The following is a 15,386-nucleotide window of genomic DNA, read 5'->3' as shown; positions in this document are numbered from 1 at the left end:
GGCCGGCGGCTGATCCCCTGCTCATTGGGGCTCCGCGCCCCGTCTCTCTCCCTTCAGCCACCGCGCTACCTCGGCGTGGCCACCATTTGTTTCTCCTGTCTGGCTTGCCCCGCCCCCGCCGTTCCGCCACAGCCGGATAAACGCCCGGCTGATGACCCGCGCCGGCGCTGCCGGCGCATGGGGTTTCCTCGGCTCCTCCGGCCCTGCGGGAGGTAAGCAGACCCCTTGGCCGCCGCGGGGGTCTCCCAGTGCCCCTGCTCCCCTGGGACAGTGCTTTACACAGATTCGTTGAGGACTGGCTTCATGATCTTTCTAGCTATCAAGTTCAGGCTGACTGATCTGTAATTCCTCAGTTCCTCCTTATTCTTTTTTCTTAAGGATGAGTATTATATTTGCCCTTTTCCAGTCATCTGGGACTTCACTAAACCTCCATGAGTTCCCAAGGATGACAGCCAATGGCTCTGAAATTATCTCAGCCAATTCTGTCAGTACTCTGGGGTGTATCCCATTCAGCCTTGCTTACTTGAAAGCATCTAGCTTCTCTAAGTAATCCCTAACCTGTTCTTTTATTAATCTAGGCTTTTGTCTCCTTCCCTATCTTTGCTGCCAACTGCACTCTTCATCTGGTAGCTGCCCCTGCCTCCATGCTGCTGCTGCAGATCCCCCCCCCACCCACACACATACACTGAGACACTCTGCGCCCTAGCAGTGTGACTCGAGACAGGGGAGCAGGAAGCCCTGGGTTGACTGTTCCCATGTCTCCGTATGCTTCAGTGTGAGGACTCTGCTGCAGAGCCCCCTCACTGAGGCACGTGGAGCACCCATCTCAAGGCACACTGCACACCAGCCAGCCACAGCAGCACGGAGGCAGGGGAGCAGGCAACTCTGGGCTACCTACTGCCCCATCTCCATGTTTGTCCCAGCATATGGCACTTTGGCATGCTTTGTGCTGCTTTTCTTTTCCCAGGTTTTATTTGCTACCAGAAAATTCTGGTGACATATTTTGCCCCAGTGCTGCAAATTAGCAGCATGGGGCATGGTTTAACTTGCAGCATGTGTGGTTTGTGGCTTATGGCACAAAGAAGCTTGCGCACCACAAACTGCATGTGCCTGCATGTCTGGATCCAACCTCTGTGTGAAAGGACTGTCATTTTACTATTTATATACCCCAGCGCAACAGGGACTCCAAACTTGGATGAAACCTTTAGGTGCCATTGCAGTACAAATACCATATTTCCTCTTATGCAACACACCCCAGAATATAATATGCACCTTGATTTTGAAAGGTAGAATGAAGAAAAAACGTTATTTCCAGAGTTATGACTGCATAGAGCAGGGATACAGCCTTTCATCTGACTTGTTCTCCCTTTACCACTGAACTAAAACTGAAACACAAGCTACTCTTGAAGACTGTTCTCTCTGGGTGGATCTATGATTTTGAACAGAGCTAAAGAGTCCCCAGGGCTTTGAAATAGGAAGACAGAAACCAGGAACAGCTAGAAAACAGAAAAATTGCCCTAAGAAAGGTTAGTTAGATAACTGGAATATCAAGGCTATTAAAAAAGAAGAGAGTCAATGAGCCGTTAAGTCAATTGACTCCTTCAGCTGCCTTAATAGTCATCCACAGCTGCTGCACTGTTCAACAGGAGTCAAAACAGGGTATTTTATCCTGAGAATAAAATCAGATCTTCTGTTTAATACATACACCCCAGTTCTGAAGGGCTGATTATGGAGGAGAAGGTGCATGTTGTATGTAAGAAAATATGGTAACAAGAGTCACAGTCATTCCAAGTGCTAGTGTATAGCAAATGTTACTTCTGCTGCTATTCTTACTATTACTACTAAATTATTCAGCAAGACAATATGACAATATTGATATTTTTGTACAATTTTTTAAAAATAGTAATTTCTTTCTGCTATAAAAATGTCAGACTAATGGCTCTGAGAACAAAAGCCATCTGTTAATTTACAGAGTATGGAGAGCAGAAATACAATTTCTTTTTTCCTTGGTGGTCACTATGGAGGGGAGGAGTTCATGACCATTCACTATGTATTTTTTCTTTTGAAATGGCATTTAATGCCATCAGGAGTGATGCTTGACTGTGTGTGCCTGTCCAATAAGGTATGGAATGAGGTTAAAAACTCATTATGAGTAGAATAAGACTAGCCAGTCACTATTTTTGATCAGCAATCAAAAGGATGAGATGGACATGAATATTCCATGCTCCATTGCTGATTTAAGGAAGTGAGCGGTCCTTTGACAGCTATTAAGTGTCACTACATGTTTAATAGGTGCATTAGCAATCAGGTAGAACATACTTCCTGTTTGATGCATGACCAGACTAGCCTAAATTCTGCTACTCTAAAATAAGTAGGGGCACTCTTCACAGCCTGCCCTACCTTTTGTGCTTTTGGCATATCAGTGTGGCGCTGAGCACGTACAGAGCGCGCAGATTTAGGTGGCTTGATAGGGGCACAGTACATCTCCAGCCTTCTCAGGTCACAGCTCTGGAAGCAGCATTCATCCACTATCCCCTTGTGGTGTAATCGTCTACTGCTGGATCCATACCCTGTTGGCTTACCTACACAGAAAACAAATGGAAGAGTCGTATTATTAGAAAGCAAATGTACAAGCCCTACTGGCACTCAGCTGATAGACTGCATTATTACACTGGGAATTCTGCTGGGAGCTGCACTGACTGCCTGTATGGTCCCATTCTAAGATCTTTTCTTCATTTACTCATAACTCTTTGAAACCTGCCCCTGGGGATGTCCAGTCTTAGTCTGTGTCAATAGGTGATGTTTTTAATGCTTGAACAAAAACCTAACTTAAGCTATTGTAAGAGAGTTGTTTAGAGCTTTTTAAAAAAAAACCCTGTTCTAGCACCATAGAAGGTAAGCGTCAGTAGTTTAAATTTGGCAAATAGGTAAACTTTACAGTGGAGGGGTACTTTCAGCATTGGATGAAAATTGGTTCTTAGTTGGCAGAGTTAAGCAGTATTTAAAGATCATAGATTGTGCATGTATAGTATTTTTTTTCTAAATAATGATCCCACCATTCAACAACTATCTCCTAATATCATAAATGATAGGGGACTGCACTGAGCCTGTATGTAAGGCTGAACTCAACACCTGGGCACAGGGTAATATAGTGAACTCAAATAAACTCTAAGATATGGGTTAATTTAAAAAAAAAGGCAGGAGTCACTAAGGTGAAGTCAGCAATAATCAGGAAAGTACAGTAAAAGCAGAAAGTATTAAGGTACTCGTGAATCAGGCAAAAAGCAGATTACTGTTGTCTGTTACCATATAATTACTGTGCTGGGAGTGAAGTGGGGCTGCTATTGCATACTGTTATCTGAGTATTGTGTACTATGCTTGCTGAGCAGTCATAGTAAGAATGTGCTTTGTGAAGGAGACAAAGTTTCTGCAGTACATGTTTGAAAAAATTATATTTATACAAAGTGAACACAAAAGAGAAAATGATCCAGAAGAAATAAATTAGTTTAATAAATCAAATGACTATTCACAGAAAATGTTTAGCTGTAGTCATCCAGCTGTGGCCAACACTAACATTATTCAGCAATAAAACTGAAATTGCCATACCAACCACCTCTGTTTCTCCTCCCTTTGATCCAATTCTTTCCTCATTCTGTCCTTTCTGATTTCTTGGGCCAGGTGGTGGCTATGGAACAGGAGATGGTTGTGGTCTGTTTGCTGGCCTGGGGGTCTTACTACTGCCCAACAAAAATTAAATTTGAACTGTCAAGAGACTAAAGATTGGAGATTTTTTGTTGGTGAATACAAATTACAAATTCACCACAAAATGAATTTTCTGGCTGACTGGAGCTATCTGTGATATTGAATCAAATTTGGCAGATAGTTTTGGTTCACAAAGAGAGAAAAAACTTAAGCAAAGTTGAAGTCTTCTGCTCTGACATTTTCAAAATGGCATATTTCAAGTTTTCATTCTGAAATTAACTTATTTTTTTACCATTTAAAAAAATTAGCAAAGTAAAAATAATGCCAAACCAAACAGGTCAATATCCAACACCAAGTGCCTGGCCACCAAGCCAAAAATTCACAATTAGCAGATCTTTACAGTAGGATATGTTTTAGGAGGGGACTCAAGGTAGATGATGAATAAGAGTAGCACAAGGATGATAAACTTAGTTTCTTATTGGACATATTTACTACTTGTACTCATACAGTAAGTTTTAGAGTTGTATCCTTAAAGACCTTCTGAAGTTCTTAATTTGGGGAAAATAGTTTGTATTGCACCAATGATTAAAACAAATAATCACGAAGAACCCCAAGGCCGTAATGCATCCGTAAAAGAAATCACTCTTTATCACCCTTCTAGTGATAAAATACGTCTAACATTTTAGCCAGCAATACTGCCAGTTAAGAACTAAGTATCCCTCTGAGATTTGTGAAGTCAGACAATAGGGCTTTTTTTAACATCCTTTTCCAGGGACTATAAATTAAAGAAAAGGAAAAACATGCTTGCTTAGTACTTTGTAATTCATGGAAGACCTTTATACTATATACTTTCTGCTAACTTATTTGTTTCATAAATTCAAAACAAGACACCACCCCAGGAATAGATTATGGTAACACCTTAGAGAGAGTGTGTGTGTGTGTGTGTGTGTGTGTGTGTGTGTGTGTGAGAGAGAATGTATTCACGTGCACTTTGTTTATACCACTGCAAATGTTTTAAGTATGCAAAAATAAAGGAATATATTTTCTATTAAAATGATTTCCAGACTATTTTCACCCCTGGGATAATCAAGAGTTGATTCTGAAACTTGCCAGTCTAATTTCCTTAGCATAATTATTTGATAGACATTAGGATTTAAGTGTGATAGGATGGAAACACTTTATCTAGTATTCGTAGCTGTATCAGATTCTTTGTTACTCACTTGCCATTTAAAACACTGAATGTCTGGACATGCTTATAGAACTAGTGTATTTGTCAAATTTAGCCCTTTTCATTTCATAAATTGCCCATATATAGACTGTGTTTTAACAAAATTGTTGTTCTGTTTTAATTTAGATTATAAAGTTTTGCCTTTTCTGTCCAGAAAAGAAGAGAAATTTCCATTTGAAGGGAGGGAATACAAGAGCCAGAATCAAAAGAATAGTTTCGGCTTCTGTCTGAAGAGTTAGGCCTTCATTTCACAAAGCATTTAAACACATGCCCGAGTCCATCCTTATTTAGTCAATCCTTTAAAGGTGTGCTTAATGGTAAACAGGTGTTTGAGTCCCACTGAAATGTGCTTTGCTTAATAGAGATGCATGTGTGAGGAAGTGCTTAAGTATTTTGCTGCATTAGGGCTTAAATAAGATGAATCACAGGCTTCTAACATGGTGCTTAATATTTGGGAGTCTACATCAAAAAGTCATTTTTTTTTCTCAATCATTTTATCTGTTTTGAGATTACAGTGATACTAATAATGCTTTCCATTTTTAAGGATCTTACAAATAACAGCATCTCTCAGCATCCCTTTAATAAAATTGGAAAGTATTATCGTCTCCATATACGTAACTGAGATGCAATTACATAACTTGCCCAATAACTCCAATGAATCAGGAGTAGAACAGAATATAGAACATGGGAAGTTGTCCTTCTATGATCTGTGGGCAGCTCTACAGATAAAAATGTTTTTCGCTTGTGAAACTTAATAAGAAGCATCAGAGTTCTTCACTAGAGTCCATTTTGTATAACCCAGGAGCCTGAGAACATTTCTTAAACATTTTTCTTTAACTGGAGCACTTATCATAATGCCTCTACTATTTTCTGTCAAGGTCTGTCTGGATTGGCATTCTTGAAAGGTTTATTTATATATTAAAATACTCTAGAGGAAGTAGCCAAATTCAAAGCAAAGTTTAAAATGTCTGAATTTTTTAAAGCTCCCTTGATGTTTAATAAGGTTAATGTTTAATTTTGACATGGAAAAACAAACCAAAGATGAACTAGTAAACTGAAATAATTTTGCTAGAAAGTGTTTCCTTTCTTTAAAAGATCAATAAATCATCTCAATTTGTTCAGGCTCATTCTATATTTGTATAGGAGATGCTTGTCTTTTACTAGTTTTGTTTTGGTTCAGCCATTTGATATGGCATTCCCTTTCATTCACCACTTGTGAAAGACACAGATAAGAGAAACTCAAATAATATAATGGTATAGTCTGCAATAACCTGTCATGCAATACCTTACTTCCTAGTTTGATCTTAATTGTACGGCACTTTGTAAAGAGACTCTAGCTGTCTGCGCTAACTCTTAACAACATACTGGACTTACTTCTGTGCCCTGGACATATGAAATCAAGATGTGCTTAATATGTAAATACTGGAACTGGACATGCTTTCACTTACAGGAGAAAGGAGCTGGCACCCTGGGTTCTATTTTCAACTTTGCTCCCAGCTTACTTTGTGGCCTTGTGTAAACTATTTATTCCTCGTTGCTTCAGTTTACCCATTTGAAATTGCCATTTTTCCTGGCATCATCCGGTACACAATAACAACACCTATCATGAAATTCAGAATTCTTGGATGAAAGTCAGTATATAATTCTAAAGTCTATTATAACTATATGATTACAACTATGCCAGAGTTATTTGCAAGCCCCTTTTTCCTTTTACTACCTGCCTGAATAATAAACTTAGAAGGCAGGTCAAATTCATTAAAGAATTTGTAAGGGACATTATATAGAGAGCTTGTAATTAAAATGCATCTATCACATGGCACTCTTTCAGGACTGATAATTTTAGATGTTATTTAAAAAACAATCAGACAGAAGTGCCATTTTGAGGGATGCTATCCCCTTAAGTTCATATAAGCCGTAACATAACCATAACATTTTTGATGACAGACAAGGTTATAATATGAATTACAAGATGCGGACATGGCTACACTGCACCAGACAGTGCTAGGGAGTGTCTCCACTCTGCACTTGTTGCCTGCCAAAAAATGTTATGTAGCCACTGTCAGAGTTACACTGTGTGTGGTTAGGATATGAGCCCAAACATGGCAACATGATATATTTTTGGCATTTGGTGCATGTGGAGCAGGGATGGTTGAGTGGGGCATGTTTTCATTTGGGTGCTTTTTGACACCTGATATGGTATAGAGATTCTCATGATCTCTACTTCCCTATCATATCTTGGAGTTCCTCCTGAGACCTGTAGGACTGGGCTCTATGGCTGCAAATCTGCAAAGCATTAGAATATACAGTTGGATTCAAATAGATACATAAGTCTCACTAAAAGTAACCGGATATAAGATGCTTAATAAAGCATCTGCTTTAGTGTTTTCCTAGATGAAAACTGATATAAGTTATGTGCTTAAGTTCTTTTCCCAATAGTCAATATTCCATATGGAATATTTATTTTCATAAATGAAACAAGAAAATCTGTTAAAAAGGCAAGTAGTCCTACACATTATGCATCTGTGGTCACATGCATAAGAAGAGTCATATAAAATCAAATAAGGAAACACACTGGAATGCAGAAGTTCATTTAAGGAAGTGAGTGCTAGAATCTTTTGCTGTTAATGTTATATTGTTATCAGTTGCTGAAAAATACTGATTGATCTCAATATGCCTGAATGATGTAGTACATATAACTCACCTATACCATTATTTCCTTTTATTTTGACATTATTCGACATCTCATTCCAGCTGTTATACAAAAGTTCCTTATATTTACACAACCTTCGGAATGCTGCCTGTGGACATGTAACAATCCTAGGATTTTCTCTTTGTTGACATATTCTGATCTCCTTGGAGGTTTCTTTCCTTTTTTGTCAGTTGTTAGTTCCAAAGAGTTTTCATATCATGTAGGTCAAAGAATAGAATTTTAATGGAATTTTTTTGCTACTATTTAATCTATCCTACCAAATATGTGAATGTCCCTTTGCATGCACCACAAGCAGATATGAAGCTTAGTCAAAGTCTTCTGATGAATCTTGAAAGCAAGCCAAGTTACAGAATTGTAATGGTTAAACAGCTGGCTTTGTACTAATACCATTTCTCTTTAAATAATGCATGAACAGGGAAGTAATTCAGTAGGACTTTGCTTATGGTTGACATTTTTTTATCCAGTTTCTTAGTGCTGCAACCATTGGTTCAGGTCTACTGGCAGTAGCGTTGATGGTAGGGCTAGTATAAACAGGCTGCAGAAGTTTAAACTATCATACCATTTATACCTGCTCTGGAGACGATACTCCATTGGTAGTATTAATATCAGTAATAACAAAAAATTACATGAATAATAATCCAAAGTTAACAAAGAGCTTGCTTATTATTAAGAGGACTCTGAAAACAATAGGGACACTTTAAACAAAATATTCAGATAAATCTTCACATTGGCTGTCATAGGTAATCTGATTTTCATGTGAAGAAGATGATGAGAGTGATATTTAGACTAGGCCTGTGCCAAGCAGCTAGTATTCACTTTGGATTTGGATTTGGCCGATTTGGGGGACAGTGATTCGATTCGGTGATTTGAATCACTGTCCTGATTCAATTCGACCACCATCGAATCTCTGAATTGAACAGGCCCCATCCCCCACCCACTCTTCCAGCCCTGTCAATGGCTGCCCTGCCCAGCCCCAGTGTCCCAGCACTTAAAAAAAAAAAAACAAAAAAAAACAAAAAAAAACAAAAAAAGAAAGAAAGAAAAGGCCCGCGCTCACTGGCTCCTCCCAGGTGGGGTGATCCCCACTACCCCCCACTGCCCTGTGCTGCATGGGGGGCTCTTCCATGAGCCCCCAGAGGCCCTGATGGCTGCTGCAGCAGCCAGTGAGTGTGGGGCTTTTTTTTTTAAAAGTACCGGGATGCTGGGGCCAGGTGGGACAGCCATTGACAGGGCTGGGAGAGTGGGCCAGGGTTAGGGGGTGCTCAGGGGGAGCAGCCAGGGGGTGGGGCCTGCCAGGGGTCCCCCCATGTCCCCCTCCCTGCTCCTCCAGCCTCCCCACCTCCTACTTACTGGCACGGAGCCCGGGTCCAGCTCCCTGAGGCGGCAAGCCAGAACTGCCCGAATCTCCGAATCTCTCTGAATCTTTTCTAAATTGATTTGGACCTTTTTATTTGTCTCCCAATTCGATTCAGATTTGGAGATTCAGCCACTGAATCGGGCCGACTATCCTCCACATTGAATCAGCGACCAAAGCTTTGCACAGCCCTAATTTAGACCTTCATTCAGAAAACGCACCCCAATTCAGAAAAGCTCCTACTTAAGTAAATTCCATGAAAGTCAATGCCCCAATGACCGAGTGTCTACAAAAACTACTCAGCTATTAATATTTCATAACCTACCCTATTAATATTTCATATTTATGTAGTGTTTTTTTCTTTGGAATATCTCGAAGTATTTTTCCACAGTAGCAAAGTTATTATTCCTCTTTTACTGATGAGTGGTACTATTCTGACAGGAGAAGAACAAGGTTAAGTGATTTGCTCCAAGTCATTCAATATGTCTATAGCATAATGTAAAGCAAGTCTCTTGGCTTTTTGCTCTAATAACTAAGCAATCACTGTTTGTATCAGACTTAAGATGACACACTAGCAAGTCTTTAGGCCTTAAAATTAGACAGCCTTCCCAAACAGCCTTGTTTTATAATGTTTTATAAAGTAACTCTTATTTTTTGGATTCCAGATACTATTTTTTCTCTAAACAATCTTTGTCATAATTTGAAAGGTTAGGACTAAGCTAAATTTTCCAAAATTTGTATGATAGGTTCTTCCATGGGTGACTAGTGCCTCCTGAGTCTGGGGGGGGGCACCAGGCTGCCGACACAGGGCTGGGAGGGAGGGAGTCCACCAGCAGCTGATCGCCAAGCCAGCAGCAAAATTGGAAGTGCACTTCTGGTTTCAGAGGTGGCACTTCCAGGGGGTGCAAGACTGATATCAGGGGTTGCACGTGCACCTGCCTGCACCCCCTACGTGTCACCAATGGGTACTTCTGGCCACAACTGTTCTGTATAAAAAAAATAAGCTGTATTTATGCCTTTGTTTGTTAGTGAAGGTGCAAATCTACCCTGCCTTCACTAACATCTAACTTAGTTTGCTTTTATGTTTTAGGAGTTTTATAAAATAAATATATTATGGCTAACATGCATTTTGTTTACATCCATCAAAGTGAGCAACCATCTGCATTTATAAATTTATGTTTATAATAAAATAATTTTAAATTTAGTCTTTGTAGCCTAATTTTGATGCATGAAAATACAGAATGTTTTTTTTCCCTATGCACAAGTAATTGAGCGAGCAGTTTTAATTGATAGCACTAGATTGCATTTGGCTACTTTGTACTGCTGCATTCTGAGTCTAAGACAGTGGAATATAGTCACAACTCCTTGTTAAAAGGCTTTATGCTCCTAAGCCCTAGGATAGTTATAACAAGAATGCACATGCACTTAGATGCAGAGCAGTATATGGTATATATATACAAAGCCACATGATTCAATGAGTGTTTAGCCTGAGTAATAAGGATGAATGGATTAGACTTTACAAAATAAAACAAAATAGAAATTCATCATGTTTTGAATAGAGACATCCATACAGGCAGCAAAACAAAACAACACAACTGTATCAGCACTGTAAATCTTAATTCAAAGACTGTGGGCTAAGTCTACATAGAAAGAAATAACTATTTCCACTATGTGGATTTAATCTGTGGTTTGTGTTAATTTTTAATTTGGTTTGCATTTGTTAGATAATCTGCCACATAATTGAACAGTGTAATTTTTTGTATTGGAATTTGCTTTCAGAAGCAATTTCTTTTCTCAACATTCAGTTTTTAATCTTAAAAAAACAACCACTTCTCTTAAACTTTACAGAGTTTGTAACAATTTACCCTCACACATAGCTGCATTGCACTATGCCCTCTTTGCAGAGCTGCTGTTCTGAGGCCATTAAGTCTACTAAGCATGTGATAAGGGCAGTAACTCTTTATGTATTAGTTTTGAAAGCCACTTGCCATGGCAAAGAGCAAGACCTATAGGCTTGGGTATTATTGCCCTGGGTTCTGAAGAGGAAATTTTACAGTTTTAGAATTCTTTTGAAAAAAAAAAAAACTAACAAAAAGAGGGAGAAACAATATGAAGTATTACTTTAGACCAATACAATGCTCTAGAGGGTGAAAACCTTGCCAACACAACACAATTTACAAGCCTAGGTCAGATTCCAGGACTGGAAAATGACAGATGCTGCCAAAAAAATTATACTTTGGCAAGAGAAATGCTTTGCTGGACAGAAATGAGAAAATTCATTTCTTAGAGAATAACTAGGTTTATCAAGGTCTAGAATAATATAATTAGAAACCAATAGATCAGGGGTTCCCAACTTTTTTTTTACTGAGGACTGGCAAAAATATTTAAATTTAATTTGCATGTTCACATTTACATTTGCATATTTAAATTAAATTTTACATTGGGGGCAGTTGTGAGGATCTGATTGGGCTGGGGCACTACAGATGCGGGCACCAGGGGACCCTGCAGGGGAGGGGGCTTCACAGGCGGTTGCCTAGGGGGACCCAGCTGGGGCTGCCTGGGAAGAAGGGGCTCCACTGCCTTCCTTAGGAGCAAGCAGTGGAGCCACCCTCTGCCCTCCCTCCAGGCATTTCCCTGCTTGCATTCCCCCTCTCCTAGCTGCAGCCAGGGCTAAGGGGTCCTGCGTGGCTGGGCATGGGCCACAGTACCTGCTGCATGGGCATGGCTGGGTACAGCCATGGCGTTGGGAGTGGGATGGGGTGTATGGAGCTGGCTGCTTCCCTCCCAGGGCTGTCCCACCGCCCAACTTTAACCCCACACATGACTGCCGGTGGCCCAGCAGCCATTTGGGGCCCAGTACCGGGCCACAGCCTAGTGGTTGGGAACCTCTGCAAGATATAATTGTTACTTTTGAATTCACACAGGGAGTGCCTACATGAGACACTACTGCACAGTAGAGCTAATTACCATGCAGTAAGTGATTGTGTCTACATGTACAGATGCTTACAGCACAGTAATTGGCTCTAACTGCAAGTAAATTTGCTACCTGTGAATACAAGTAGCAAATTTACTCAAGATTAGTACAGCAAAAGCTCTGTTATCTGGCACCCATGAGGAATGGGGGGTGCCAGATAACCAAATATGCTGGTTACCTGACACCCCTCCCTGGTGTCAGTGTGCCAGGGGACAGGGAGGGAGGCCCCACACAGGCTGCTTTGCCTTGGGCTATGGGGGCCCAGTGAAACTGGACTGTGGGGCCTTGGTGAAACCAGAAGTGCCATGGTGGGCACTTCCAGTTTCACTTTTGCCACGTTGACCGGCATGCCAGTTAATGGAGCATGCCGGTTATTAAAGAGCTGGATAACATGGCTTTTACTGTAACTGTGCAGTAGCACACCTGTAGATACCTGACCAGGAGCAAACTTGCTCCCAATCAGCTGAGATTACTCCCTGCCCCCAGGAGCTGCCTGCTGCTGGGGCACCAGAACCCTGGTGGGGACAGTGTCCCTGTGCCCTGGCAGCAAGGAGCTCCCAGCCCCCACTCCATGATCATAACTGTAGAGCAGGGGCTGGGAACTTTCCTGGTCAGGGACAGGTCCCAGCCCCATGCCCCAATTAGGCAATCAGGGTGTGGAGCTTGGAAAGAGCTGCAGGGAAGGGGCAGGTCCCAGTCCCCTGCCCTGATCTTCCAGTGGGGCAGCTAGCAATGAGTCCCCGGCTGGGTGGGGGGCTGTCTGCTAACTGCTCCACCGGTGGGTTGGGGTAGGGAACCAGTCCCTCCCCTACAGCTCTTTCCAAGTCATCTGCCCCCAATTAGGGAGCCAGGGCCAGGAGCTCCATACTGCAGGGGGACATTGTCCCTACTCAAGCTCTGGTGGTGAGGCCTATCCTGACCGCCCCAGGAGACAATTTCCCAGCCCCCACCAGGAGAAAGCTGTCTCCTGGCTCTGTGCTTCCTTCACACCCCTGGGCTAGCACCCAGGGGGAGCCTAGAGCTCTCACTGGCTGCTGTATGGAGCTGGTGCAGGGCTAGAGATGGTAGGAGAGGACTGCTGCCAGGAGCAACACATCTGCTCCTGCATTCTTGCATGTATTAGACACCTGCCTGGGGTGGGTTTACTCTAGAGTAATTTATTTGAGGGTAAACCCACCGTGGAGCAAATGCACATGTAGACATGCCCACAGAGCTGTATACTATGGGGCAGTATCCATGGAAGACAATAGTATTTCATCCTGTCAACTATAATGAGAATATAGTCCCTTTTTTTTTAAAACTATAGAATGAGTCCATATTACATCAATTCCTTTTCGTATACAAATCTTCACAACCCAGGAATAGTGCTTAACAATGTTTTGTGTTGGTAGTGGTCATTATCAATATTCATAAGAGAAACTGTTCTCTCTATCATACCACTTTTTTCTTGTGGCCTAAGTATTGCTTCCCACTTCTGTTATTTGAATTACCAGGTGAAAAGCAATGGTAATGCCATTGCCTAGGTGAAACACTGGCCCTACATATATCACTGGAAAAACTCCCATTGATTCCAGGGGATCCAGATTTTTATCTCATTAACTGATTGCAAGGAACTGCATATGTAAAACAGGATACAAAGACTTATATTGACTTCTGTGAACTTTGCATCAGATTCATAGTGGGCATGTCTACATGTGTATTTACTAATGCTTAAACTGAATGTGCCTTTGCTTAAGGCACATTAAGGCAATTTAGGCATGTGACTACACATGGATGTGCTAATGCTCATTAAGGCGCACAAAATTAGGTGCGGATAGCTAAGTCACGTTAGTACACATACAGACATGGTAATGCGCATTAATGCGGTGTATGTCCATTGGCGCACACCGTGTTAATGCACATTAGCTTGTCTACATGTTCACTAATGTGATTTAGCTATTCGCGCCTAAATATGATACCTGCTTTATGCAAGTATCAAATTTAGGTTCACATAGCTTTAAATTGCCATTTTTATGGTGCATTAAGGGTGCACATGTAAACACATGCCCTTAATGCACCTTAAAAGTGGGAATTTTAGGCTAAGCCTGCTTAAAATAGGCATGTGTAGACAGGCCCAGTGTGTGGTATTTTGCTTTTGTCATGACCCAAAAGGCATGATTGTGTGTGTGTGCTTCGGCACCAGAATTATCCCCGTCAAGTTGCAGAGCATTGCACGGAAGAGTTTCCTGTAGCAAGAGGAAACCCCGGTGCAGGGACGAGTTTCCCGCCTTTTTTGCAGCTTCTTTTGCAGAGTGCATTGCTCATGTTGCAAGAGGAATGCACGGTGCAAAAGAGTTCCTGCCACCGGTATGCAAATTTGTCCCCCGTGATTGGCCAGTGCTAAATTATTCACACGTGGCGGCTAACAATTGGCTTGTTAGCCGTATAAGAGGCTTGAGCAGTTTCCGCCCAAGCCGAAGAGGACTCCACATCCATCTCGTGGGGACTCTGGGTACACGGCAGGGTAATAGAAACCCTGCGTGAGATCCAGAGGAGCGTGGCGGCCTGATCCACCGCCCACCTCTTCCCGTCTTCGAGCGCGACTTTTATAAGACGTATTTACGATTTCTATTTTGGTGGCTCGTTCACCCAGAGCATCCGGAGCTCTGCACCGTGGAGCCTAGCAACCTCCACGAGACCATCTGTGTTGTCTGTCTGTAACTGCAACTTAATCAAGCTTTCCAGCCTACACCACTGCCATCTCGGTGTAAGTAAACAATCTTTTAAAACTACCGCTATGCGTCCGTGCCTAATTCCAGCTCGAAGGCCTTCCCTCTCCGCCCTGGCGTGCCCGGGCTGCTGGCCACAGCCCGCGTGCAGCGTAAAAAGGGCTCGGGTCGCTCCCGGCCCGCACAGCTTTCTCTTCTGTTCCTGAAACTGAGTAATACTTCTTCAGTAATGTGAGCAGGGACCTAGGAATAACAGCTCTGAGATAAGAACTCAAGAAAGGCAAGACCAGAAAAATAAAAATAAAACCCAGACAAAAACGTACTCAGGTACCTTTTGTTGGAATAAGCTTTCTAATGGTATTGGTAATGCTTCTGAGGAGGGAAAATAGTACATTGTTTTTGGCTATGCAGTACTCCTTGGATACATTTGTGGTATTTTATTCTCTACACTTCAGCATCAATGTCTTGTAAGAGGCAACCTACAGAGCTTTTGCATGATACCTTTCACATTCCAGATATGCCAAAATGCTGTACAAAAGCATGTCAGCATGGTGACTCTCCACACAGCTATTATAATCCCTGTTATCGTGGGGGGCTTTTTGTTATTGTATGGCCATTCCCAAAGGCCTAATCTGGGTTAAGTTACCATTTGTCTTTGCCTCAGAGAGTTTATGATTTCATTAAAGAAAAGTGAGCATAATGAACAATAG

At 41.7% G+C, this 15,386-nt stretch overlaps 1 protein-coding gene across 1 annotated transcript in view; it reads right to left on the bottom strand.

Annotated features, from left to right (window-relative positions):
* The window catches only part of IGF1 (insulin like growth factor 1), an 84,056-nt gene that overhangs the window by 16,065 nt on the left and 52,605 nt on the right, over window positions 1–15,386 (bottom strand). The window contains 1 exon segment of the mRNA NM_001286846.1: window positions 2,401–2,582. Coding sequence (NP_001273775.1) covers window positions 2,401–2,582 — 182 coding nt within the window.

This window comes from Alligator sinensis, unplaced genomic scaffold (genome assembly GCF_000455745.1).
Source record: "Alligator sinensis unplaced genomic scaffold, ASM45574v1 scaffold74_2, whole genome shotgun sequence".
Lineage (NCBI taxonomy): Eukaryota > Metazoa > Chordata > Crocodylia > Alligatoridae > Alligator > Alligator sinensis.
The sequence above is the reverse complement of the archived record's forward strand: the minus strand, read 5'-3'. Positions and strand labels throughout refer to the sequence as shown.